Source organism: Vanacampus margaritifer, chromosome 12 (assembly GCF_051991255.1).
Source record: "Vanacampus margaritifer isolate UIUO_Vmar chromosome 12, RoL_Vmar_1.0, whole genome shotgun sequence".
Lineage (NCBI taxonomy): Eukaryota > Metazoa > Chordata > Actinopteri > Syngnathiformes > Syngnathidae > Vanacampus > Vanacampus margaritifer.
The window spans coordinates 22777397-22802396 of record NC_135443.1 but is presented as its reverse complement, the minus strand read 5'-3'; the positions used below and the strand labels follow the sequence as shown (position 1 = coordinate 22802396).

The 25000-nt window shown below is 40.6% G+C and overlaps 1 protein-coding gene across 13 annotated transcripts in view; it reads left to right on the top strand.

Annotated features, from left to right (window-relative positions):
* The window catches only part of wdpcp (WD repeat containing planar cell polarity effector), a 115557-nt gene that overhangs the window by 69424 nt on the left and 21133 nt on the right, over positions 1 to 25000 (top strand). For 11 of the 13 annotated variants that reach the window (XM_077582674.1, XM_077582669.1, XM_077582664.1 and 8 more), the window contains exons 14-15: positions 9382 to 9445; positions 17919 to 18050. In XM_077582674.1, coding sequence (XP_077438800.1) covers positions 9382 to 9445; positions 17919 to 18050 — 196 coding nt within the window. Of the gene's footprint in view, positions 1 to 9381; positions 9446 to 17918; positions 18295 to 19645; positions 20789 to 25000 lie in introns of those variants that run through there. The other 2 variants (XM_077582673.1, XM_077582668.1) reach the window with 2 other exon arrangements.

The window sequence follows — 25000 nt, the reverse complement described above, 5'->3', positions numbered from 1 at the left end:
TCAACAGTGTAACAATTTGACAAAACAATTTGGCAAACTATTTACAAATGTGTGCAACTGTGATACTACTTACAATTATGTGGATGTTTCAAATACAGTTTTTCTTTTTGTAATGCTCTCCTGCGTGCAAGGAGAGGGAGCAGGATTCGCACAACAGATTACTTTCACTTTTGGTGGGCGGGTGCGCCTCCCGCCCCCGCCCGGTTGGGGGGGGCCCCGCTGGTCGCTCCTCTTAACTCACTGCACTAGTTTTGTACAATACACTTTTACAGTCATATAGGGCACATAACACACTTTGGGGGAATGGGGTAGGGTGGAAACACCGTCTTCGCTCTATAACTCCCCTCCAATTTTTTTTAAAACATTTTTTTTCTGGAGAGCTCAGTATTGTTCATTCGGTAATTTTAACGATTTGACATGGCATCATCATTGCTCTCCTTTTTTTTAAAATATATTTTATTTAATTTTTTATTTTTATTTTTTTTTGTATGTGGAAGAGTATGTGCGTGCGTGTGAGTGAGTGTGTATTAGTTCACCTAAAACCTATTGAAAAAAACATCCCATACCGTTCACCTAAACCGAACACTTCCAGCCAGAGTCGTGAGGCCGTCAGGAAACCTGAGGAAGGACCAAAGAAAAGAAAGGAAAGTGAAATCCAGCACCGACCAGACTCCACCCACCAGGCCACCAACCAGAGTCCTTCACCAACCCCAGAGACATCTAAATTTCAACAAATCAGGGAGACCTCAAGAGACCAAAGGAGAGACTGAGGAAAGGAAGGAAGGACAGACGAAGCAGAGTGAGATCCACAGACACCAGCCTCCACCGATTCAATGACCTGAGGAAGATTGTGTCTGAGTTTCGATAGATGCTGGTGTGGTGGATCTGGCATGCATGAAAATATCCACCAAAGAGGGGAGCCGTCGACCCCCGCCAGGACAGAGCAAGCGCAACACCTCAGGGCCCCCCAGGCCGCGGCAGCGCCAAAGGACGACCCCCGGGCCCCGCAGGGGCCATCGGCCGGAGAGCAAACTCAGAAGCAGGAGCGCCCCCCACCCTAACGCGGCCCGCACCCCCAACCCAACGCAGCAGGACGGGGCACTGCAGGCCTGCCAGGAACCCCACAGGCCCCGAACCGCGTTGCCGGGCCCAGAGCGACGGACCGCGCCGGGTCGGCGCCGCCCCGGACACCAGGGAGAGTCCCGCAACGCAGCACCCCACAAGAGACCCAGGGAACGGCCAAGACACAGCCGCCACCCAGCAGCAGCAGTTATTATCTCTGTTGGGTTGTGCCCATAGAATGATATATTGTAGCTGGTTAGCTATCTAAACTGTACATACAGTTTGGTGCCTCTAGACCACCTTTGGATTTACTTTTCTTAAGAGTAGATAGACTAATCTTTGCTTTTTTTTTATTCCAGTAAAATTTTGTAACGGCTGAGTCCAACAACTGGAACCAGTTAGCCGTAGGTTTAAATGGAATCATTGAGAAAAAATTGTTTATTTTGGGTAAAACTTTCATTTTAATGGTGGCTATTCATCCTATTAGAGAAATAGGAAGATTATTCCAGCGCTCCAAGTCACTATAAATGTTATCCAGAAGTGGAGAAAAGTTTAAATGAATTAAATCTGTTAATTTCGGTGAGATTTTTATGCCTAAGTATTTTAAATTACCTATAGGAACTGAGTAGTGTGGGTCCTGGCTTGCAGGGTTCCAGGAATTTTCTGTAATAGGTAGAAGTGTTGATTTTGTCCAGTTAATAGAATAATCTGATAACTGTGAGAATTTTGTTATTAAGTTCAATACTTCCCCTAACGAAATAGCAGGCTTTTCTAAATAAAGTAAAATATCATCGGCATATAGATTAATTTTATGTTCTGTTACCCCAGAGTGAATTCCTTGAATCCTTCTTTCCTGGCGTATGGCTAATGCAAGTGGCTCAATAAATATTGCAAATAATAAAGGGGACAGTGGGCATCCCTGTCTTGTGCCTCTCTGTCGAGTAAAACTCTGAGATATAATCCCATTAGTAGTAACTGTAGCTTTAGGAGAATCATATAATACTGACACCCAGTGGATAAATGATTTCCCAAAGCTAAATTTATTTAAAACAGCAAAGAGGAAGGACCAGTTAACTTTGTTGAAAGCTTTTTTCTGCATCCAATGATATAATAACTGCCTTTTTATCATGCCGCTGTGACATGCTAATAATGTTAAAGAGACTCCTAATATTATTAGTAGAGTGACGATCTTTAATAAAGCCTGTTTGGTCGCTATGAATGATTGTCGAGATTACTGTTTCTAGTCTAGATGCGAAGGCCTTAGCGATCATTTTAATAACAGTGTTAATTAGTGAGATCGGACGGTAACTTGATGGAAGGGTGGGGTATTTTTCTGGCTTTCATAAAGGTTTAATTTCTGCTGTATTCATGTGTGGGCGTATGTAACCATTAGTTTTGATTTCTGTTACTACTCTTGAGAATAGTGGAGCAAGCATTAACCAGAAGTGCTTAAAAAATATAGCCGGATAACCATCCGGGCTAGGTGCTTTGCCATTAGGCATACTATCTAGAGCACTGTACAACTCGTTTATAGTAAGTGGCACATCTAACATATCTTTATATTCAGTATTTAACTGAGGTATATTTAAGCTACTGAGGAATGCCTCAATATGCTGCTTGTTAGTTTCTGAGTATAGGTTACGATAATAGTTATAAAAAATTTGATTAATTTCTTCTGGTGATTGTGTGCATTCACCAGTTGTCCCTTTAATAGCCGTTATAAGAGATTTTTCCCAATTGCGTTGAAGTTGGTTTGCAAGAAATTTACCTGATTTGTTATTATATTCAAAATTGTTGTATCTCAATTGTTGTATTATAAACCTTGTCTTTTTAGTTAGCATATCGTCTAACTGTATTTTTGTATTTTGTAAGTCAGTCCATATTTGGTTATTTGAGTTTATTGCGTCCTCATCCGTCAGTTGTTTAATTTTATCTTCCAAGTCTTTTTCTAATTTTTGATCCTGTTTCTTTTTATAAGATGAATATGATATAATTTTATCTCTGATTACTGCTTTCCCAGCTTCCCAGAGAAGAGATGGCGATAGGTCTGGAGAGTCATTTATTTCCAAAAAGTCTGCCCACTCTTTTCTTATAATTTTGTCACACCCTGCGTCGTTTAGCAGTGAGATGTTAAAACGCCATGTCGGTGGTGGTTTAAAGGTATAATCAACTTGTAGGGAAAGGGAGACTGGTGCATGGTCGCTAATAATAATAGGATGTATTTTTGTAACAGTTTTTATCAGCAATAGAGTTATTTGTAAGAAAAAAATCAATTCTTGAAAAAGACTGGTGCATAGCGGAAAATAAGGTAAATTCCTTCTTATTTGGGTTTTTAAGTCTCCAGCTGTCGACGAGGCCAAAATCATCCATATATACCCCTATTACTTTAGTAGATTGTAATCGCCTACATGTTGTATTATTAGAACGGTCTATTAATGGATTTAAGACTGTGTTAAAGTCTCCTCCAATAATAATAGTAGAGTTTGCTGCTAAATCAAACAGCTGAGAGAAAAATTCATGGAAAAAGGCCGGATCATCATTATTAGGGGCATATAAATTACCAAATGTATATATTTTATTAAATTTAGTCACCTGAATAATAATGTATCGGCCCTCTGGGTCTGTTATTGTATTATTTAGAGTAAAGAGTAAATTCTTATGTATGAGTATACAGACTCCTCTTTGTCTACTGTTATAAGGAGCAGAGTACGCTTGGCTAAAATTCTTATCAATAAGTAATTTTTCTTCAGATTTTTGTAGGTGGGTTTCTTGTAGGAGGCAAATATCTGCTTTTAATTTTAACAGATGGTCTAAAGTTTTTATTATTTTTGCCTGTGAGCGAGCGCCACAAACATTCCAGGAAACCAGAACTAGTTTATGCATACAAACAATATAGACTCAGTCCTGTGTATATATCTGTATAGGCCATTTGTCAATATTGGCATGTTATAGGATAGAATCAAAGTGATTGGGTGATTTATGTAATTTGTGTAAAATATGAGGTAACGTGTAAGTAAATATAACAGTGAAAAAACGGGTAGGGAGGTGAAAGTGAAGGAAGTTAGCGGGGGTTTGAACATAAAAATACACCAGTAACTGGTAACCTAAGCGAGATTTATTGTTTAAGTATACTTTAGATATTATGTATTTATATTATATTTATAATATAGCCTAAACATAATGAGTATTCATATTTTAGGTTTTATAACCACATATACAGTATATGTATATGTATACATCTAATAATCAAACAAAGTTTAGTTCCACCAATGCCAACTAGAACAGCCAGGGAGTGGAGTTGGGGTTCCGGAATAGTTGTATCGATGTATAGCTTATCAACGACCATCGTAGTCCGTTTACCCTCCTGTCTGTTTTGTTTCATTGTAGGAAACAGTACCTTTCGCCGCTCATTAATCTCTCTCGGGAATTGGTCATTCATTCCAAATGAGGTCCCTTTAAGCTCCCATCCTTTACTTTTAACAAATTCTTTGGGCGTTATTATAGTTTGATTAAATTCTTGTAATTTTTGCCAAAATCTGTCATTTCCTTTGAAGTGTGCTAACTTAGTAATAATTTTTTCACTTTCAACCGCTCAAAATGTTCACTGGCATCAGACCTATCTTACATATATAGTTTAAAAAAAATGTTTTTTTTAATGCCCTCGATGGACAATAATAGCAGTATTATGCTAACAGCAAAATTAACTATGCTGTATATATATGTAAAATAAGGGTCTAATTTGAATATTTCATATGACATAGTTAGAGGCTTGAATAAGTCCATAAGTCATAACTTTTTTTTATGCATGCCCAGTTTTTCACAATGGCATTTTTCTGAATAGCACAAAACTGTTGTAATTTTGCCAAAATCAGGCATTTCCTTTGAAGTGAGATAACTTTGTCATTTATGAATATTTTTTTCACTTTCAACCACTCAAAATGTTCAGTGGCATCAGACCTATCTACACATATATAGTTTTTATTTTTATATTATATTATATATTATTATTTTTTATTTTTTAATGCCCCCTATGGACAACAATAGCAGTATTATGCTAATAGCAAGACTAACTATGCTGTATATATATATATATAAAATAAAAGAATAATTTATATATTTCATATGACATAGTTAGAGGCTCAAACAAGTCCATAAGTCATAACAATAGAATTTTTTTATGCATGCATTTTGTATTCATTTATTAGCCTTTGGCGCCACCTAGTGGATTTTTGTGTTAACACTCTAAACACACAAATTCCACTATTTTCATGTTTATGACTCACCAAAGAAGCGATTGCATTAGTAATCACGGAAAATGCATTATAACACATCAGGTTTACAGCATATCAAAAACTGTGATTTATAATGGGAGTCAATGAGCCAAAATCAGGCATTATTACAACAACTTCGTGTGAATCTCTCCCTCCTTTGGTAATAGGTAATAATTATAAATTACAGCATGGCGCCAATTTGAACTTCTACATTTTTAAACAATCCTGGTAAAATGTCAGGTCCCTAGTGTATTTTTTTCAAATGCTTTTTCTTTGATGAAAAACAGAAAAACAGAAAAAAGCCAGAAAATGGACAAATAACGCTCAGGGGTTAAAATGCTCAAACTTGGCGATAATAGGACGGGGTTTGTTGGCCCTACGGGCTCCAAGCCGATGTACCCGGTGAAAAGAGATGTTATTTACCGTCTCCTGAGGAATTTTTAACGACGTCGTCATAAATTTTTATATCTCAACCTCTGGATTGTCAGAGGTATTCTCGGATATACCTGGGAATATTTTTTTTTTCTTTTAGCGTTTTATTCTCCTTTTTAATGGTTTCCAACTCGGCTGAAACAGTCGCGAGTGAAGAGCGTAAATCGTCATTATCGCGTTGGAGGTCACTTACCTGTTACGAGTGGGGGGAGCGGGGGCTGTGGACCGGTGGGGTGCCTGGCGGGCCTACAGTGCCCCTTCCTGCTGCGTTGGGTTGGGGGCGTGGGCCGTGTTGGGGCGGGGGGCGCTCCTGCTTCTGGGTTTGCTCTCCGGCTGGTGGCCCCTGCGGAGCCCGCGGGTTGTCCTTTGGCGCTGCCGCGGCCTGGGGGGCCCTGAGGTGTTGCCCTTGCTCTGTCCTGACGGCTCCCCTCTTTGGTGGAGATTTTCATGCATGCCAGATCCACCACACCAGCATCTATCGAAACTCAGACACAATCTGCTTCTTCCTCAGGTCATTGAATCGGTGGAGGCTGGTGTCTGTGGATCTCACTCTGCTTCGTCTGTCCTTCCTTCCTTTCCTCAGTCTCTTCTTTGGTCTCTTGAGGTCTCCTTGATTTGTTGGAATTTAGATGTCTCTGGGGTTGGTGAAGGATTCTGGTTGGTGGCCTGGTGGGTGGTGTCTGGTCGGTGCTGGATTTCACTTTCCTTTCTTTTCTTTGGTCCTTCCTCGGGTCTCCTGACGGCCTCACGACTCTGGCTGGAAGTGTTCGGTTTAGGTGAACGGTATGGGATTTTTTAATAGGTTTTAGGTGTACTCATGAATACACACACACTCGCGCACACGCACATGCTCACACACACACATACTCACCCACATACAAAAAAAAAAAAAAAGAACAATGATGATGACGTGTCAAATCGGTAAAATTACCGAATGAACAATACTGAGCTCTCCAGGAAAATAAATAAGTCACGGATAATGCAACAAACATGATCCTGGTTGGGTCTGCTGCAGAAATGAAGCCACATGTGCGGTGCCTAGCACACACACTGAATTTGTCCTCGCAAAAAACATTTTAAGTAGAGCAGGTGAAACCTATCCTGGTGAAAATAAAGAGTCATAACATTTTTTCACAAAAGTACTAAAGGGCTAGGTGGCGCTATATTAATAACTGACTATTGTCATAGAAATACCTTCAGGTCGTGACTCTAAACATACAAGTGAGGTTTTTTTTTTTTGGAGCATCATTTTGGAGTTATTACGTATTTTGCCTTTCATAGCGAAGGAAAAATGAAGCACAAAATATGATGCCCCGCCTCCGTCATATAGTATTTAGAAAACTCAAGATTTTTCCTCCTGTTGATGGCCCAGATCTTGACATGGTCCAGGCCAAGATTGAAGTCAATTGGATCAAACGTGTAGGAGAAATGAGCAAAAGTATGCCCCCTGCAAATGTTAAAAAATAGGCAAAAATCGTACATTAAAAAATTCATAGCACACTTCCTCTACATTTAAGCATATGTGTCCAGGAGACTTTTTTGTAGGTCTTGGGCTCCCTCAAATACCAACATTTTTTGGTAGATCTTGCTTAAACGTACAACCGGAGCTGCTTCGGTAAAAATTTTTAGGGGGCGCTAGTGAATAATTTTTGTAAAAATCACACCAAACATGATAAGATGTTGCTCATTTTGCCAGGCCAGATGTGTGTGCCAAGTTTCATGAGTTTCTGTGCATGTTAAGGCCCTCAAAATTTGCATTGTTTTCTTGCCGAACAGTACCTTGCCACGCCCAAAACGATTTGCGAAAACTCACAAACTTTGTGTTATGACATCATGAAGGCCTAAACACTCTTCTGAGCAAATATGAGGTAGATCCAGTTAAGTTCAAGAAAAAATGTAATAAATAAATAAATAATTGCCAGTAGGGGGCGCTATCAGTACGAATAAATATAAGTTCGTAGATGTATTCAGACTTGGACTCTCATCAAATGTGTGAAATTTTGAGAAGATAAGATCGTCTGGATCAAGTTAACACAGTTTTTATTGTCAGGGTGAATCATCAGACTTTGCGGCACCGTAACGGCCACGGCAAGTTACGATATTCAGTGTGGGGCGTGATCAACAGGCTTTTCTGACAAAATTTCAACTGGATCCCTCCAAACGGGCTTGGCACAATAGATAAAAATGTAAAGTATGACATTTCTTGTCACCACTAGGTAGCGCTTCACGTATTTGCTTTAGCATAGATTCCCCAAATCATGTTAAGCATTCGCTCTTCGAACCGTTGTGTACGGCCACTAGCCAGCGACACATACGCCTCGCTTTGCAAAGGTCCACACCCAGACGATCAAGCATTTAAGTTAATTTGTTAAAATGTTTATTTACTTGTACATTTATGTTTCCTAAATTATTATTTACATATTCATACATTTTAGTATTTTTTTGTACAAGTAGTCTCCGTCATTCACTTGCATTTACCTATAGTATGCTAGCATCTGATTGGATAGTGTTAGTCAGCTAATAGAGGATCAGGAAGTGTTGTCGCTCTGGCTGCGGTGAATAACAAGTAAAGTTTTAATTTAAGAATGAATCCGACTCCATCCTGCCTTCTCATTTTATAAACAGTGTCCCTTTAACCACCAACGAATCCTCACATGATTAGACTATAGCTACGCTACGTGTATTTCTCGTAACTTTCTGATTTTTTTTCTCGCAAATCTGCCACTTTACAAAGTCTCAAATTTGCCACTTTATGAACTTGAGAAAAAAATCGTAAATTTGCGAGTTTATAAAGTGGTACATTTGTGAGGGTTTTTTTTTTTTTTTGCAAGGAGTTCAGAAGGTCTAGAGGAAGACTAAAGAGGATGTTTATGGATGTAGTTAAAGAGGACATGAATGTAGTTGGTGTGAGCAGAGGATGCAGAGGACAGGGTTAGGTAGAGGCAACTGATTCGCTGTGGCGACATGCTGTTTGGAATTATTTCTTTAATGTTTAAAGCCAACAGTTAATTTAAAAAATAAATGTTAATATCATTAAATCCTCTTGTGCTGTCATGACGATTGTAAGTCATCTTTCAAGTAACAACATCACTACTGAGGGCTGCAAGATTGTGAAGTGCTGCAGATTGTAAAGTATGGTCCAAAAACGGCCTGTCAGAAAACGACACCCATTTCAGAGCCGTTTCAAGTTCTCGTCCTGCTGCTGATGCTCATTTCAAACATTGTGCACCTGTTTGCGCCATCCTTTCATGCTGGCATCTGTCGGCGTGCGTTTGACTGAAATGGACGCTGTTGTTCAAGCCTGCCGCTGGCATCTCCCCCTCCTCGCTCCCTCTCTTCCTGGTTGGCATCCCTCCCTTCTCCTCTCTTATCGCCCACCTGCATTCTTTTTCTCTCCGTCGACATCAAATGAAGGAGGACACACACACACCAAGCATATCTTCCCTTGTTTTGTTTGTTCCATAGTTGGCTCTTGAAAACACGAAGCAAGTTTAGCTTTCTGGTAGCATGCTTTCTGTATGTTTCGAAAGCTCCTTTCAATGTCCTATAGTGTCTAAATGTTGCTTTTTGGACTGATATTTAACATTTGATAGCTTTTTTTTCTACCATTTTTCAGCCATGAACGCTTGGAAAAGGCCTTCCTGCTCGCCGTTGATTTGCAAGCCAAAGATCTTTTCATGGTGAGCCACACTCATTTATTTTTTCCTCAGTGACGCATTTATGTATTTTTTTTTAACAGAGTTAAAGGACTATATGTTTAGTTGGGCACTTACTATACAGTGAGCAGCTAGCTGTTAGCCGCTGATCAGACACTTCCACCACTGATAACAGCAATCCACACTTTCTGTGCATCATCTAGAGATGTTTACCACCCTGCTTTTGAGAGTCAGCAGGCCAGCTAATGTTGCCAGCGACTGAAAATGACATCACAGTGCCTAAGAAAACAGGTGAGCCGTGATTGGTCATTATCTAAGCCTTAGCCTATGTGATGTCATTTTCAGTTGACAGCAAGTGGTAAAATGGCCACCGCCTGAGATGGATAGAAACATTTGGAGTTTGCTGCTTAATTCATACTCCACAAACACAATATTAATCACAATAGCGTGTTTAGACTAGTGGGGGCACATATATAACAATTTTGGACTTGAATTCCTCTTTTTAAAGGACCGACAAATAAGCTTTTTTATTCATTATATATATATATATTTTTATTAATCTGCCGATTAATCGTTATTGGCATCAGCCTATAAAAATCCAGTGCAAAACCAGACAACTCCAAAAAAATAAAATAAATACAAGCCCAATATTTTCACATAACTGTAATAAACACCTCTCCCACTGCAGTGGAGTAGCCACTATTTACACAAATCTGTTAATTATGACCAGCAAAATCTTGTGAATGGCAGCAGCTGCCCGTATTAAGTGATCCAATCCAGATCGGTGACACAATAACAAGAGTTAATGATGCCTTTCGGACGTGTTCCCTCTCATTCTGCCGCACACTCTTCTTCTCACTGGTGAAGCGGCAAACGCAAAATAGCCTACAATAAAGGTGCGCCGCCACCTGAGTTTCACATGAAGTTCAAGAGGCTCCGCTGGCATTGTGCGACCTCGCTTTCTTTTCGCGCTCCATTCAACCTCGCGGCCTCGTTACTCCCCATTTGCATTTGACTTGTAACCCATTCAAGTGAAGCAGGTGTGACGAACGCCTTTTCAGCGGCCCTGGGCTTGTCCTCTTTCTTCCACTCTATGCCAAAATACTCCTCCATGCGGCGGAGCCCCTTCTTTTTTGTATCCATCCGGGTGCCCCCCATTTGCTACGAAACACTAATACGCAGCCCCATTTGCGGTGAAAAGGTGGAGCCCAGGCTGCGGACCTTGAAAGGGTGACGTGAAGGGGGGTGTTACGGAAATAAAGAGGAAAGGAGAGTAGTTGATGGTATTGATATAAAGTAATAAATACAATAAAGTCAGAATTATATAGCCAAATTTCTTAAGAGGTAAAGAAAAAAAAATCTTTCTAGAAATGGTCTTCAAAAGGTTAGCATTTTAGACATAAGCATTGTTTTTTTTGCCTCAGTGATCAAGCGAGCAGCAAAAGTCAACAGTGACATTTCACCCTTCGCTCTAATTAGGCTGTTGGGTTGCTTTAACCTGCCGGTTGGCCAACGCTGCTGGGCTGGGCCAGGCTGGGCTGTTTGATTGGGGGGGTTAATGAGGGTACCCCCCAAGCCACCCCATCCTCACCAAACTTTCCGACTTCTAACTTGCCCGCACAACTCAATAACTCATGGTCGACTGGCTAAAATGCACACACACTTCTCGCAGATGACCCAGCATGATACTCACCCCCCCGACCTGCCACGCCGCCACCGCCTCCCTGGGCACTATTGCTGCTCTATTGTTAACCGATAACAATAGAGCTCCTCTCCAAAAGAAGAAAGCTTTTGTTCAAGTGAAACACTGTAGTGTCGGCCCAAATTGAAGGGGAGGACGGAGGAGAGGTCAGGAGTTTGTGAGGGGCTGTTTGGATAGAGGCTACGGTGCGGTACTTATAGTTGAGGTTGTTGTTCTTGTTTTTTACAGAGGAATTTGCAATACTTGGAGGGTAATAATTGCCTTCACTAGCCTTTAATAATGACTTTGATAATGAAAAAATAAGCAAGGTCGTTGTTGAATTCCTTTTCTCCTGTACTTTTCCCGGCTCATTAATGCTTGATACACACTCAATTAAATTTTAATAAACGATGTGATAGCACAATTTGATGCCAACTCATTTGTTCACCGCAATTATAGACAATCCCTGTTTTGATAACTTCACGCAATGAAAAAAAAAACATGTCTGCACACAGGATAAGGAGTACATTTATACACGTCGCAATTTATTTATTTATTTTTTAACACACACAAGTACACACAAACATGTTCCTATAGCTTTGCCAATTGTAGCACAAAATGCTAAATTAGCTGGTGATAACTGGAAAAATACAACTTACCTGGATGTGTTTTTCAAATGAGACAGAATTTTTGAACGCCAGAAATTTGTGATTTTCAGGCTGGCACTAAACCCAGCATATTCACAATCACCATGAATTATTCTTGGAGCTGGGAACATCAAACTAACCCTTATTAATCACCCGCCCTACAGACAGTAACACAGCGAAATACAAGTCAAGTGGACCATTGCAAAAAAATTACCATTGCCGTCACATTCGTTGAGCACCCCATATCTAACGATTCACTGGAACAAAAAAAACTGCGACCCTGTATCGAGTTTCGGGCTCCACATACAACTATCTTGTATTATTTTTATTGAACCACAAAATCATGGCATGATTATCAAGGAAGAAGCAGATTACCAAAAAGAGAGGAAACAGGTGAAAATAAGGGAGAGAGCATGAATAGTTTGAGAGTGTTTGCAATGATGGATCACCGCATTCATTGACTACACCTTTATACATGTTTGGCACAGAGACTCTCCATGCTTTGCTTTCTAGCCACAGATGAATATGAATGTTATGAATATAGTTGAGTTTTGTTTTGTTTTTATAAAACACTGTGTTTTGTGTGTGTGTGTGTGTAAACTAGTAACAGTATTTTTTGGGAGGATCTTAGTTAGCACTGTTCTATTCATAATTAGCCTTTGATAATGATAAAATAAGCAATTAGCTAATTTCTCAATTTTTTTTCCTCTTGTTCTCTTTGCAGCTTGTGAGCGTGTGATACCCGCTTGTTAATTAAATCAAAAACTGCATTATAGCACAATCTGATGCCAGTTTATTTGACAACCTTCCCCCCCACTCCAATCCCCACCCGGAGAACTTTGTTTCGCAGTTATCCTACACCACAATCTTGACACCGGGGATGGCTGGATGATGGGGAAGTATCACGCGTTCTCGCCATTAAACTCCGTTGTCTCTGGGATGACAAATTAGCTTTTATGAAAGTCCTTAACGCTTATCTGATACAAGTGCTAGTCAAACACAAGGCTAACAGGTGTGTGCATGTATGTGTGTGCGCGCATGTCCAGGGATTAAGCCCGCGTTAATTAGTGTAAGTGTATTTTATCATTTGCATACTTGAGCGTTTAGTGAGAGTCCAGAGCTACTTGTCGGCTAAAGATAAAAGAAAAGTCCATAGTGAAACATTTTAATTTTGCATATTTATTCCCCCCTAAAACAGAACTCATTTTAAGAGTTGCGATGCTAAATTTAATATGTGTAAATCCATGCAGAAGTTGAGCGAATGTGTTAAGCCCCATGACCACGACAGTATATTTATATTGGGATTAGCAAACGGGTAACAATTCCATGCTTTTTTTGTTATATTGCGGACATTTTTGGTAGGGTGTTGTCGAGGGTTCACTTTAACATGAGAATTTGGTAGGAATTTATTAAAAAATATTCTGTATTATCATCACTATTATTATAATTTATAAAAAATAGCAAATTGTCGCTTTTTCTATTGTTCGTGCACTTTTTCCCCCCAAAACTTCATGCTCTATGCTATCACCAATTTGCAAAATTATGTATGAATTTAGTCATTAAGATTCAAGGATAATTTCAAAATATTGACCACCTGTTCCTAAAAATAAATAAAACTGGCTACACTTTTATTCAGATCATGACCTACCAACATGACCTCCTTGGTGGAGGTAATAAAAGCAATAGTGGTCCATGGCGAAAGTGTAGCTTACAGTAAATCCCATAAAAGGAGCCAATCGTCATTTTTGATCCCGTTTGACAGCGAGGTGCGGCCCCTCATTTATTTGGACGTCACCCAAATATCACTCAATATTGGGCTCTTAGCCTCAAACCACCGCCACCCCTCCTTTTGCCGCTAAAACACGGGCCTCTTTATCGGCGGTGCTGTTAGCTGGCGCGGCGCAACCCCTAAAGCTCTTGTATAAATAAGATTAGTGTTGCGTTTGAACGGCGGGAAATAAGGTGTAATATCTGATGGTTTTATGCGCAGTATTACTGTTATCCCTGCTTAGTCGCCTTGATACGCTCTTCTCCTCTCTGTCTTTTTTCTCTCTCACTCTCTCACCCTCTTTTCCTCTTTTCACATTTGTTCATTGTTTTCTTCCCTTTCTCTCACTCACTCCACCATCCAGACGGCTTAATGAAGCGCTAAGTTGGAAATGTTCAAATGTTCATATTGTCCTGTTGGGTATGTCATGCAATATCTCTTCCCTGCTTTGCACACACACACACACACACACACACACACGCACACACACACACACACACACACACACACACATTGCTATGATTTCCTGCCTAATTCTACTATTATAACATGTTTTGTACTGGGGGAGATTAACTCATTTGCTCCCAAAAACGTATAAATGCGTTCTATTTTAAATGTTTTAAGTGTCCCAAAGACGCATTTATATGTTTTCATGGGGGGGTTATGCTAGAGCATACAGAAGGCTTTGCTGCAGCCTCAACTGCAAAGAACAGTTGAAGAATTGGTAGTAATTACACAAACGGTCAGCGGGTGGCAGCAGAGCATAGGAAATTAACCAGCTCCATGTTGAAAAACCCCTTAGTTACTCAGAATTCTAAAAAGATTTGTGAATAATGATGAATGTTAGTTATATTCTAATGCTAATTGCTGCAAAATGGAAACAGATAGAATACTTTTTTCCCTGATGAACATCTTTCTTTTGGTAGGTTTCATGTTTTTATAGCAATAGAACACAATATTGTGTGGGCCCTGCAAAATCCGTCAAAATCCATTAAAACAGTCAGGAGTGAAGGGGATTGTTGAATGGCTGGGAGTGAATGAGTTAAAAATTCATATCAGAGCGCATACCGTAAATTTCAATATTTGGTAATGGATAATGTATGATGACAATACATTGATTGAGTTAGCGATATTCCGCCCAAATCTACTAATAAGAAATGTCATTAACCTTATAACATAATTGCCTAAGTCATTTAAATGTTTTCGGACAACAAATTCTACAAACAAGAAGACCCCAGTTTGTTTCACAACTTTTACCATGACCTGGATGAATGAAAAACAGATTTGTTTTTAGCAAGCACATTGGTATTTTTAATTGATATCGTCACCGTAATTAGGCTAACAATGTTTATGTTGAGATATGCAGTGTTGAGGGAGATGTTTGCTTTCAGTTTTCCATCATACTTGGGCAAAATATCAATATTTGATACTGATGTATCAATACTGTATCGTGACAATAGGTCAGCAGACAATATCAACAAAAAGATAAATTTTCGATGCTGGTGTATCACTGCTATATTGTGACCGTACAGTACATTATGATATTGATATCTCACTTATAACTACTAATGAAATATTTTTGTTTACATTGAATATTAAAAGTCTACACACCCCTGTTAATAATGTAGATTATAATCAGTACAACTCGGTTGAAAAATAAATGCATTTTTTTTTTTTTAAAGGGATGAGAGGGGATGTTAAAATAAACAACTAAGATCAAGTGGTTACACAAGTGTGCACACCCTCTTATTGTTAGGAACATGGCTGTGTTCGGAATCAGCCAATCCCATTCAAACTCATGTTAAATGGGAGTTAGCATGTACCTGCCACCATTTAAAGTGCCTCTGATTAATCTCAAATAAAGTTCTGCTATTGTAGTTGGATTTTATTGTAATTTTTGCTGTCACATCTCACATGGTCGGCGGAGAGCTTCCACATCATCAGAGGGCTCTCATTGTTCAAAGGTATCAGGCAGGCGAAGGGTAGATAAGAATTTCCAAGGCATTAGATATACCATGAAACACAGTGAAGGCAGTAATCAAGTGGAGAAAATATGGCACAACAGTGACAATTACCAAGAAAGAACTGGACGCCCCTCCAAATTGATGAAAAGTTGAGAGAACTGAAAACACAAAAATTGGTCAGGGAGGTTACCAAGAAGGAAACATTGTAGGTGCTGAAGGAATTTTTGGCAAGTGCTGGCTGTTACAGCAATCTATCTTGTTCTCCACATGTCTGGGCTATGGGCGGAAGCCTTATCTTTGACAGACAAAAAAAAAAACACTTTAAGTCTCCTGAATGCATATGGAAAAATGTGTTATGGGCTGATAAAACCAAGGTTGAACATAACTATGTGCGGCACTGATTGACTCCAACCCAAAAAGACTGTGCTGCAACAAACTATTAGTTTGAAGGTGTGGATTTTTATGCCACCAGGTCAGCAATTTTTTTATTTTTTTCCTAGGTTAAATTAAAGGTGAAAAAGGTTTGAAATGATGAATACAGGTTAACTGTATTGTGACATTGTTTCACCGAATTAGTTCCATTGCCTATTATCAATTAGTGATGCTGGTTCACGTCTAATTGATGGGCGGCACCCTCGTGCTCTGTGCCACCTCGGCTCCTTTGAGCTTCCATTGAGGCCATTTTGTTGTCATCCATTTTCACATTTCCTCCCTAACTGGCTGCCACAGAGGGCAGACGCCGCACTATAATTACACAATCTGTTCCCATTCATACACTTCCATTTTCTCTCATTGCCGTCCGCTCACCCCCGCCTCACCCTTTCCGGCCTTAGTTCCCTCTTTGCGCCTCATCTCTTGTGGCAAGCAGCAGCCCTCCTCCTCCTTATCCTCCTCCTCATCTTCTCGCCCCTGTGGGGATGCAAAAGCCAGCCCTCCAATATGGGGGTATTAGGGCAGAGTGCAGGCCCAGCTGGGCGCTGCCTTGAGCAGCTGAGGTTTATCCGCGGTGAGCCCAGAGTCGCCACGGTGCGGTCGTGTGATGTCGCTGATGCGGAAAGGCTCTCCTCAACATGCCGCAGCCTTTGATGGGCCCCAGGGCCCTGCACCCGGCCCAGGAGCACCTCTGTGGGGGCCCGGATGTGATTCACTCTCACACCAAGTCACTTTGGCAGGGTTTTGATTATCTTCTCTTTTGTTGGGAAGTTCTATAACGGGTTTGTTTTATTCCTAATTCATTACTCTATGACAGTGGTTCTCGAACCTTTTATACCAAGTTTCACCCTAAAAAGAAACTTGGCGCTCCAAAATTAAGGCATTTTTTTCCCTCTAGAAAGTATTAATTATTTAATATGATTGTAAGCCAGTGTAACATTAACGCTTGAGTATAGAAAAATTAAAAACTTCCTAGATAATGGTTCAAATAAAACAGCCGTTGTTCTGAAAGTTTTTTGGGCTGCCAAGCAGAAATTTGAGGTGCAAGTACTGTATGGTAGCAATGAAGTTGCGGTCTTATAACCTTTTAAAAGAAGGCATTTTTTAATACAAATGGTGGAGAAGCATGTAGACGGATAATAAAACAATGCTCACAGGCATATATTCTTTATCCTCTGCGAAAAACAACTATTACTGCTAGGAGTTGTGACGTCTCCTCTATTTCTATGTACTATATATTCTTATGTCAGGTGATTATGGCACACACACCAGGAGCAGCAGCATGTCTTCTGAATTGAGGCAAAAAAATTGACAAAAGTGTTTAATACTTTATCTTGTTTTTTGGGTCGGTGACGCTTGAACGTATCGAAAATATTTCCATTCATTTCTTTTTTTTCTTCTTTTTTTCTTTTCTCCAGAAAAATTTCCATTCATTTCAATAAGGCAAATATGATTTGAGATGATCTTGTGTTCTTGTTTTGAGCTTCTCAAAGGCAAAAATGAGTGTGATCTTCTATTAAGTTCTTGTTGTTTTTTGGGGGGTGAGGCTGGAACGTATTGAAAATATTTCCATTAATTTCAATAAGGCAAAGATGATTAGAGATGATATTGTGTTCTTGTTTTGAGCTTCTCAAAGGCAAATATGAGTGTGATGTGGTGGTTAAAACATTGTTTAGCACTTGATGGCTTTTTTAATACAGGCTGCTGTGCTAATGATATATGTTTCTGTGTGAAACTCCTCTCTCGTTTCTACATGTGACAGATAACATCTCACCACAGTTCAAAACCAAACACACAGACCGATTTCAAAGTTTTCCTCAGGAAAAGCGGCATTTCATCCATGCTTGTGATGTCGGCCTTCAAACAGCTCCTTTTTCCATTTCATATGTTTCCTCCTCCTTACACCCCCTTTTCCATGCCTCCTCCCCAAAAATAGAAGTATTGTCACCCTGGCCCAGATTCATTTTAGATTAACGCATCTTTCTGTCTCACTGTACCTTCAAAGGACCTCCATTACGTGGCAGGCGATAAGGGTGAGCTGGTGCTGGCGAAAGTGGCCAAGAGGAAGGCCCACCAAGTGGCGGAAGCCCGCAATGGCCAGGAAATAATCACTGTGATTAACCAGAAAGACGTGAAGGTGACTTGCCTTTTTTTACATAGAGACTTGATACATGGATGGATCTTTAAAAAAGTCACACACTCTCAAAGGCCTATCTGACGTCGAAAGATGACAATTATGTCCACAGGGCTTCAGTCTCATGTTGGACAATTGAAAATGATACCTGCTTTTATTGTTAAGTCACATAAGATGTATGTGGGTAAAATCTTACATAATGAAAGAAGGCCTTACTTGTAATTAAAAATGTCAATTCTGCCTTAAATACTGTTCAGTGCTCTTAAAAATGTCTCATGTACAATTAACAATGTTTCTATATTGTCTTGGGAACACCTTAAGGTAAGCTAGAAATATATTTTTATTGTGTCTGAAAAGTCATCACAAATTTTGAAAAATATTGTGATTTAGTCTTAAATTTGACTCAAGTGGCGTTAAAAAGCCTTAAATTTTACATCTTAAAATTGTCACAGTGAAAATGTTTCATACATTAAGTCAAGCAAACTTCTGAGTTGACTTTTTAATGCTAAATTCTAGGCCACTGAAATACATTTTTAAGCTGTGCTGCTACTCAAGCCAACCGGAGAGCACACATAACAGAGGGGTTCAAGTTGCTCCTGATTACACGCTCGCCATTCCTCACCCGCCGATGTTTTCACGTAAACTCGACGAGCATGTCCGATGAGTCCTTAAGAGGAGGAAAGTGCGTCGCCTTGGGCTATTTAACTCGCCGTCGTAAGGTCGTACGCCTACAGCCTCGTGCTGCTCGACCAATGAAAACCAGTGTTTCTCTTTGGTCCCTAGTGAGATGCGCAACAGGCGCCCTCTTGGCCCTCTTCGTAAGCCTCATAATTGCCTCCTCAATGATTTGTCTGCATCACCTGCAGTTAGGCCTAGCCTTGGACCCAAACATTGCATTGGCAGTGAGAAGAAGCAAGAAAAGTTGGCAAATGTTTGTTGCGCTTCCATGGCCAAATGCATTGAGATATATGAACATTAAAGATGAGACTAGAGAGTATGTCCAACCTTTTGTTCAACAAGTAACAGTTTATGGAATATGTGCGCAATTCTATTCTATGGTCTAGTCCATGTGCTATAGTCTGTAGACCTTAGTCTAAAGTACGTTCTTCACAGATCGAAGTCCACAAATCACAGATCATCAGTAGCAGTAGTCCAAAGGCCATTAATTGTCGACCATAGCCCAAAATACGTAGTGCATGTACCATAGACATATGGCAATAGTCCATAGACCATAGTCCAAACATCATTAAACCATTTTCCTTAAAACATAGACCATAGACGATATTCTATAAACTATATATAGTAGTTTATACACCATATACCATAGTCAATGGATTACACGCAATGGACCAGTGACCATTGCATCACAAACCATAGTTCATTCCATGGATACTAATCTATGGACCACAGTCATTGGAAGTCCATGGGTAATACGCCAGAGTCTAAAAACATAGTCCATGTATCATAGTCAGATTGGATAAATGTATCATTCTTGTGAAGGAAATGAAAGCTCAAAGGTTATCTTGTGCTTACCTTTTCATATAATTTCTGACAAGAGCTGGGTGTTACCCCCACAAATTAAATTATTTGACTTCCAGGAACCTGCAGGAACAATTCAGATTTCCATCTGAATCTGTCTTCTTCAAGTGGATCTTTGCGGCACGCTGAATATACGTGTTGGATCCGAAGGATGTTTTTTGCGCACGTCTTATTGCATTCATGTGCGTCCTTTTGTAAATCGCGCTCTCAAAACGCACAATGGAAGAATCACAGTGCAGCTTAGCGACAGTCCTTTCAGAAAAGGCTGCTGGCTGACAAGTGTAGCGATGGGCACAGATACGCCATTGTGAGCGTCACCAGAAGTGGGAGGCGAAGCTTTCTCTCTTTCACGCTATCACTTTTTCTTCTGGGTCACTTTTTTTTTTCCAACAATCGCGAGCCAAGTGGCTTTTATGCAGCTCTTCTCGTGTGAAGCTGCCACACGGCCGTCGGGCCTTCGCGCTGGCGTTGGGACAAGAAGAGCTTTATCTGCAGATCCACGTCTACTCTGTCGAAAAGCCTGTTAGCTCCAGCGTGTCGCCCCCAAAGAACAGCTGTTAGTTTCACTGTTTTGCATTCCCACTTGCTGTTTTGCTCAACCTCTGCCACTCGTTTGAGGAGGGATCTGCTGTGTTGTTGTTCCGGCGTGAAATCCTCAACAACAACAAAACAACAACGAAAAAGCAGCTGCTCTGCCATCCGGAAAACATAAATCATCGTGAAAAATGATGACGCTTCAATGGTATATACGAGGATGTTGAAGTCATGCTAATTGCTGTCATTTAATGGCAATAGTTGTCATGTTTTCGTCATGTTTTCAACATGTTTTCAACATGTTTTCAACATGTTTTCAACATGTTTTCAACATGATTTCAACGGTCTGTAGATGAATGAGGAGGAACTTAAGAGCATGTGTTTGCGCTTCTGAATAATGCATATATAATAATACATATAATGCAAATATGCATATAATGTTGTGAAAAAATATTTACCCCCTTTCTGATATCAGATTTGGTTGCATATTTATTATAATTACATTTTCCAAATCATCAAACCAATTTTAACAGTGATACCTTGACTTCTGATTATAATTATGTTCAGTAACTGAGCCCCTTCCCCCCAACTCACCTTTATTTTCTTAAGAGGAAGAAAATTAGCACAAATCATGATAACTCAAATCATAATAAAATAACGTGATTAAATGAACTGGTTTTAAAATAAAATCACTGGATGTACTGTTGTATTTGTGTGTTGCATGTGTGCTTTTAAGGGGTGTGGTCTAAAGTTTGACATCAGATTGGTGTGTGTCTTCCTCTTTTCCTTTCGGCTTTTACCTTCAGGGGTCGCCACAGCGAACCAGTTGCCTCCATCTAACCCTGTTCTCTGCATCCTCTGCTCTCACACCAACTACCTTCATGTCCTCTTTAACTACATCCATAAACCTTCTCTTTGGTCTTCCTCTAGACCTCCTGCCTGGCATTTGGAAACTCAGCATCCTTCTTCCATACTCACTATCTCTCCTCTCGACATGTCCAAACCATCTCAGTATGGCCTCTCTGACTTTATCTACAAAGCCTCTAACATGTGCTGTCCCTCTGATGTACTCATTCCTGATTCTATCCATCCCGGTCACTCCCAAAGAGAACCTCAGCATCTTCATCTCTGCCACCTCCAGCTGTGCCTCCTGTCTTTTCCTCAGTGGCATTGTCTCCAGACCAAACAACATGGCTGGTCTCACCACAGTTTTATAAACCTTTCCTTTCATTTGAGCTGAAACTCTTCTATCACGTATCACACCTAACACTTTTCTCCATCCGTTCCAGCCTGCCTGCACACGCTTCTTTACTTCTTTTCCACACTCTCCATTGCTCTAGACCAGGGGTGGGCAAACTTTTTGACTTGCGGGCCACAATGGGTTTGAAATTTTGACAGATGGGCCGGACCAGAAGCATTTGGACCTCATAGCACAGTAAAAACACACAGATAAATGTACAACCCAATTTACTTATAGTGTGCACTTAGGACTGCGTTTTTCAAATGTGCAAAATCCACATATTTAAAACAGCTTTTCCAATAGCTTCATTTTTATTGTTTTAGCTCAACTTTTGCTGTGTTTTTATGCTTTGTAAAGTGACCTTGGGTGTTCTGAAAGGTGCTGTTTTTAAATGAAATGTATTATTATTATTATTATGATTATTATAAAATAGCCCTAATCCAGGTAGTACGTTTGCCTCAATGAATATGCAAGATGCGGCATTTACACACTATTTGGCAAAGTGGGAGGAGAAATGTAAATAGATTATAATAGCACATACACTGTGATGTGTCAAACCTGGTGACTGCATCTATTATTAATAGATTTCAATTCAAGGCGTAAAGTTAAAGATTTTTTTTCCATTGGCCCACCCATTTTTAACCCGGGCCCACAGTACGTGTGACACATGCGGCTGCATGATAGCCGCTGCTGCCTGATAGCCGCTGCTGCCTGTCACGCGCTGAGGACAAAGCGCGTACATCCAATCCGTCTCTGACCACTTTTCCATCTCCGTGGGGGACGCATAGCACACGGTGTTTGTGCAGCAGCTCAAAAAGAAGCCAAAAGCCAACGAGGAAACGCTCATAGAAGTGCTCAACGCACGCCCCGGGGATGTCTTCACCAATATCAACAGTCTCCTGCATGCGCGCTCCTCACCTCACCCATGACAACATGTAGAAAGACTATCTTCAGCTGTCAAAAGGATCAAAACACGCAACAGTGCCACAATGTTGACTGATAGACTGAACTCTTTGTCCCTGCTTTCTTTCAAAAAAGAATTGACCGATTCTCTGGACTATCAGGACATTATTGCTGTGTTCAACACAAAACCTTGCCGTCTCCTGCTGTAAATGTCCAAATCCAGGAAGAATTGTATTTTATGAATCAGTTATCTTGAGTTAAGCTTACTGCCATTGCCATCAAAACGTTGTTATGAATGTGCCCTGTGTATCTTTCTGTTGTAAAAGAGCTTATCAGTAAGACCCCAACCCAGTGATCATATTTTCCGGGTGTGTAGAAGTTACACAGCAGGGACTCTGGTGTAAAACATAATCTGCACAGGAGTCTGAGGGAAGTGGATCCCAACACCAGTCATCCACTGCTCGTACTGCTGCAGCAGCTGCACCCGTCACTCACAGCAGTCCTTTACTTTACGTGAGACCGCGCCAGCGATTTTATTTTCTGCGCCCTCGTAATTAAAGAAGTGAAATAACGCCATAAAAAGTGTGTGTTAAGAGCGGCAACTTAATCGCTGTCCTTGGTACCCGCGGTAAAGCACTATTAGGGATGTGAAGGGATTTTTTTTTTTTTTTGCATATTTTCTCTGGCCTACCCATTTTTCCTCAGGCCCACCCACAATAAAAATGTTGGCGCCGCGGCTGGTGCCACCTATTGGTGAAACGCGGGCATTGCAGGGACAAAATAAAATTAATAAGATAAGATAAGATCCACTAATTGTCACACCCATCTAAGTGGGGCGAAATTTGTTCTCCGCTTTTGACCCATCCCCTGAGGGAGCGGTGAGCAGCAGCAGCGCCACGCTCGGGAATCATGTGGTGATCTAACCTCCCAATTCCAACCCTTAATGCTGAGTGTCAAGCAGAGCGGCAATGGGTCCCATTTTTATAGTCTTTGGTATGACCCGGCCGGGAATTGAACCCACGACCTCCCAGTCTCAGGGCGGACACTCTAACCACTCGGTCACTGAGCTGAACAAAAAAACAAAAAAAATAAAAAATTCGAGCCATATTGGATAAGTTCGGCGGGCTGGATTAAAACGCATAACGGGCCGGGGTTTGCCCATGTCTGCTCTAGACTGTTGACCCTAAATACTTTTTTGTTGTTGTTGTTGAGAGAGCTCAGTATTGTTCATTTGGTAATCTTACCGACTCAACATGTCATCATCATTGCTCTCTTTTTCCCTTCACCTAATTGAATACTTCAGAATCCCGATAGTCGAGAAGTTATCAGGAGACCCGAGAGAAAAGTGAAATCCAGCACCGACCAGAAACCACCTACTACACACAGGGTTACAAACCAGAATATTTCACCAACTCCAGAAGCATATAAGTTTTAACAAATTAGAGAGACCTCAAGAGACCAAAGGAAAGACTAAAGAAAGGAAAGAAGGATAGATGAGATCCACAGACATCAGCCTCCACCGATTCAGCGACCAGAGAAAGAAGCAGATTGTGTTTGAATTTCAGTAGATGCTGGTGTGGTGGATCTGGCATGCATGAAAAACCTCCACCAAAGAGGGGTGCCGTCAACCCCGGCCAGGACAGGGCAAGCACAACCCCCCCCCCCCCAGGGCCCCCCAGGCCTCGGCAAAGCCAGGTCACAACCCTCGGGCCCTGTGGCCGGAGAGCAAACCCAGGAGCCCGGAGCACCCCCCAACCCAACACGTTCCGCGCCCCCAGCCCAAAGCAGCAGAACGGGGCACGGCAGGCCCACCAGGCACCCCCACCGGCCCACAAATTTTGATATTTGTTTTTTATTCAGTAGAGATTTTTTCCATTAAAATGGGATTTATGAGGAGGTTAGACCATTGGTCAATATTTAGTGTTTGTTTATTTTTCCAGTTAACAAGAATTGTTTTTGGGCTATAGCAAGGGCTACGAGTGTAGATTAAAATTGTTTACGTGGTAAGTCAGTTGTTGTTAGGTCACCTAGCAAACACAAGCTCCAAAATAGCGGAAAGTTTTTCTAAGACTTTAGTCCAGAAATACATTACCGGAGTGCATAACCATAAAGCATAAAAATAAGTGTCAGCAGTGTTTTGTGAACACTGGAGATAAAGAGTCTGAAAGTCCCATTTTCTTTATCATGTATTGAGTAATACAGTATGTGTTCTATGAATAATTTTATATTGGATAAGTTGTAAATTTGTGTGTTTTGTCATTTTAAATATGTTATCACAAACTTGAATCCAAAAGTCAAATTCCGGAGCTATAGACAGATCTGCCTCCCATTTCGAGATGGGTAAATACATTTTATCTGTGAATGAAAGTAACTTATATATTTTGTTGTTGTCGGAAAAAGCTTTGTTAATATCCTTAGCTAAAACAGGCGGTTGAAGCGTACCCTGAAGTGTTGGAATTTGTTTCTTTACCATATTTTTAACTTACAGATAATGTAAAAAATGTAATGTATCCGCACGAGGGCACAAGCCAGTGTCTTTTTGTGCCGGTCCAAAGCCACAAAGGCACCCGACGTAAGAACTTTGGCCAAATTAAATATATGACTTCCATACCGGATCGGTCGAGGCCCTGGTTAACAACGACCGCCATCGGTGCCGGTATAAACTGGACTACTGTTGGTCGAAGAAGGAGAGGAGGAAGGCGTGTTTGTAGGAGAAAAGAAAAGAGGAACACCAAGA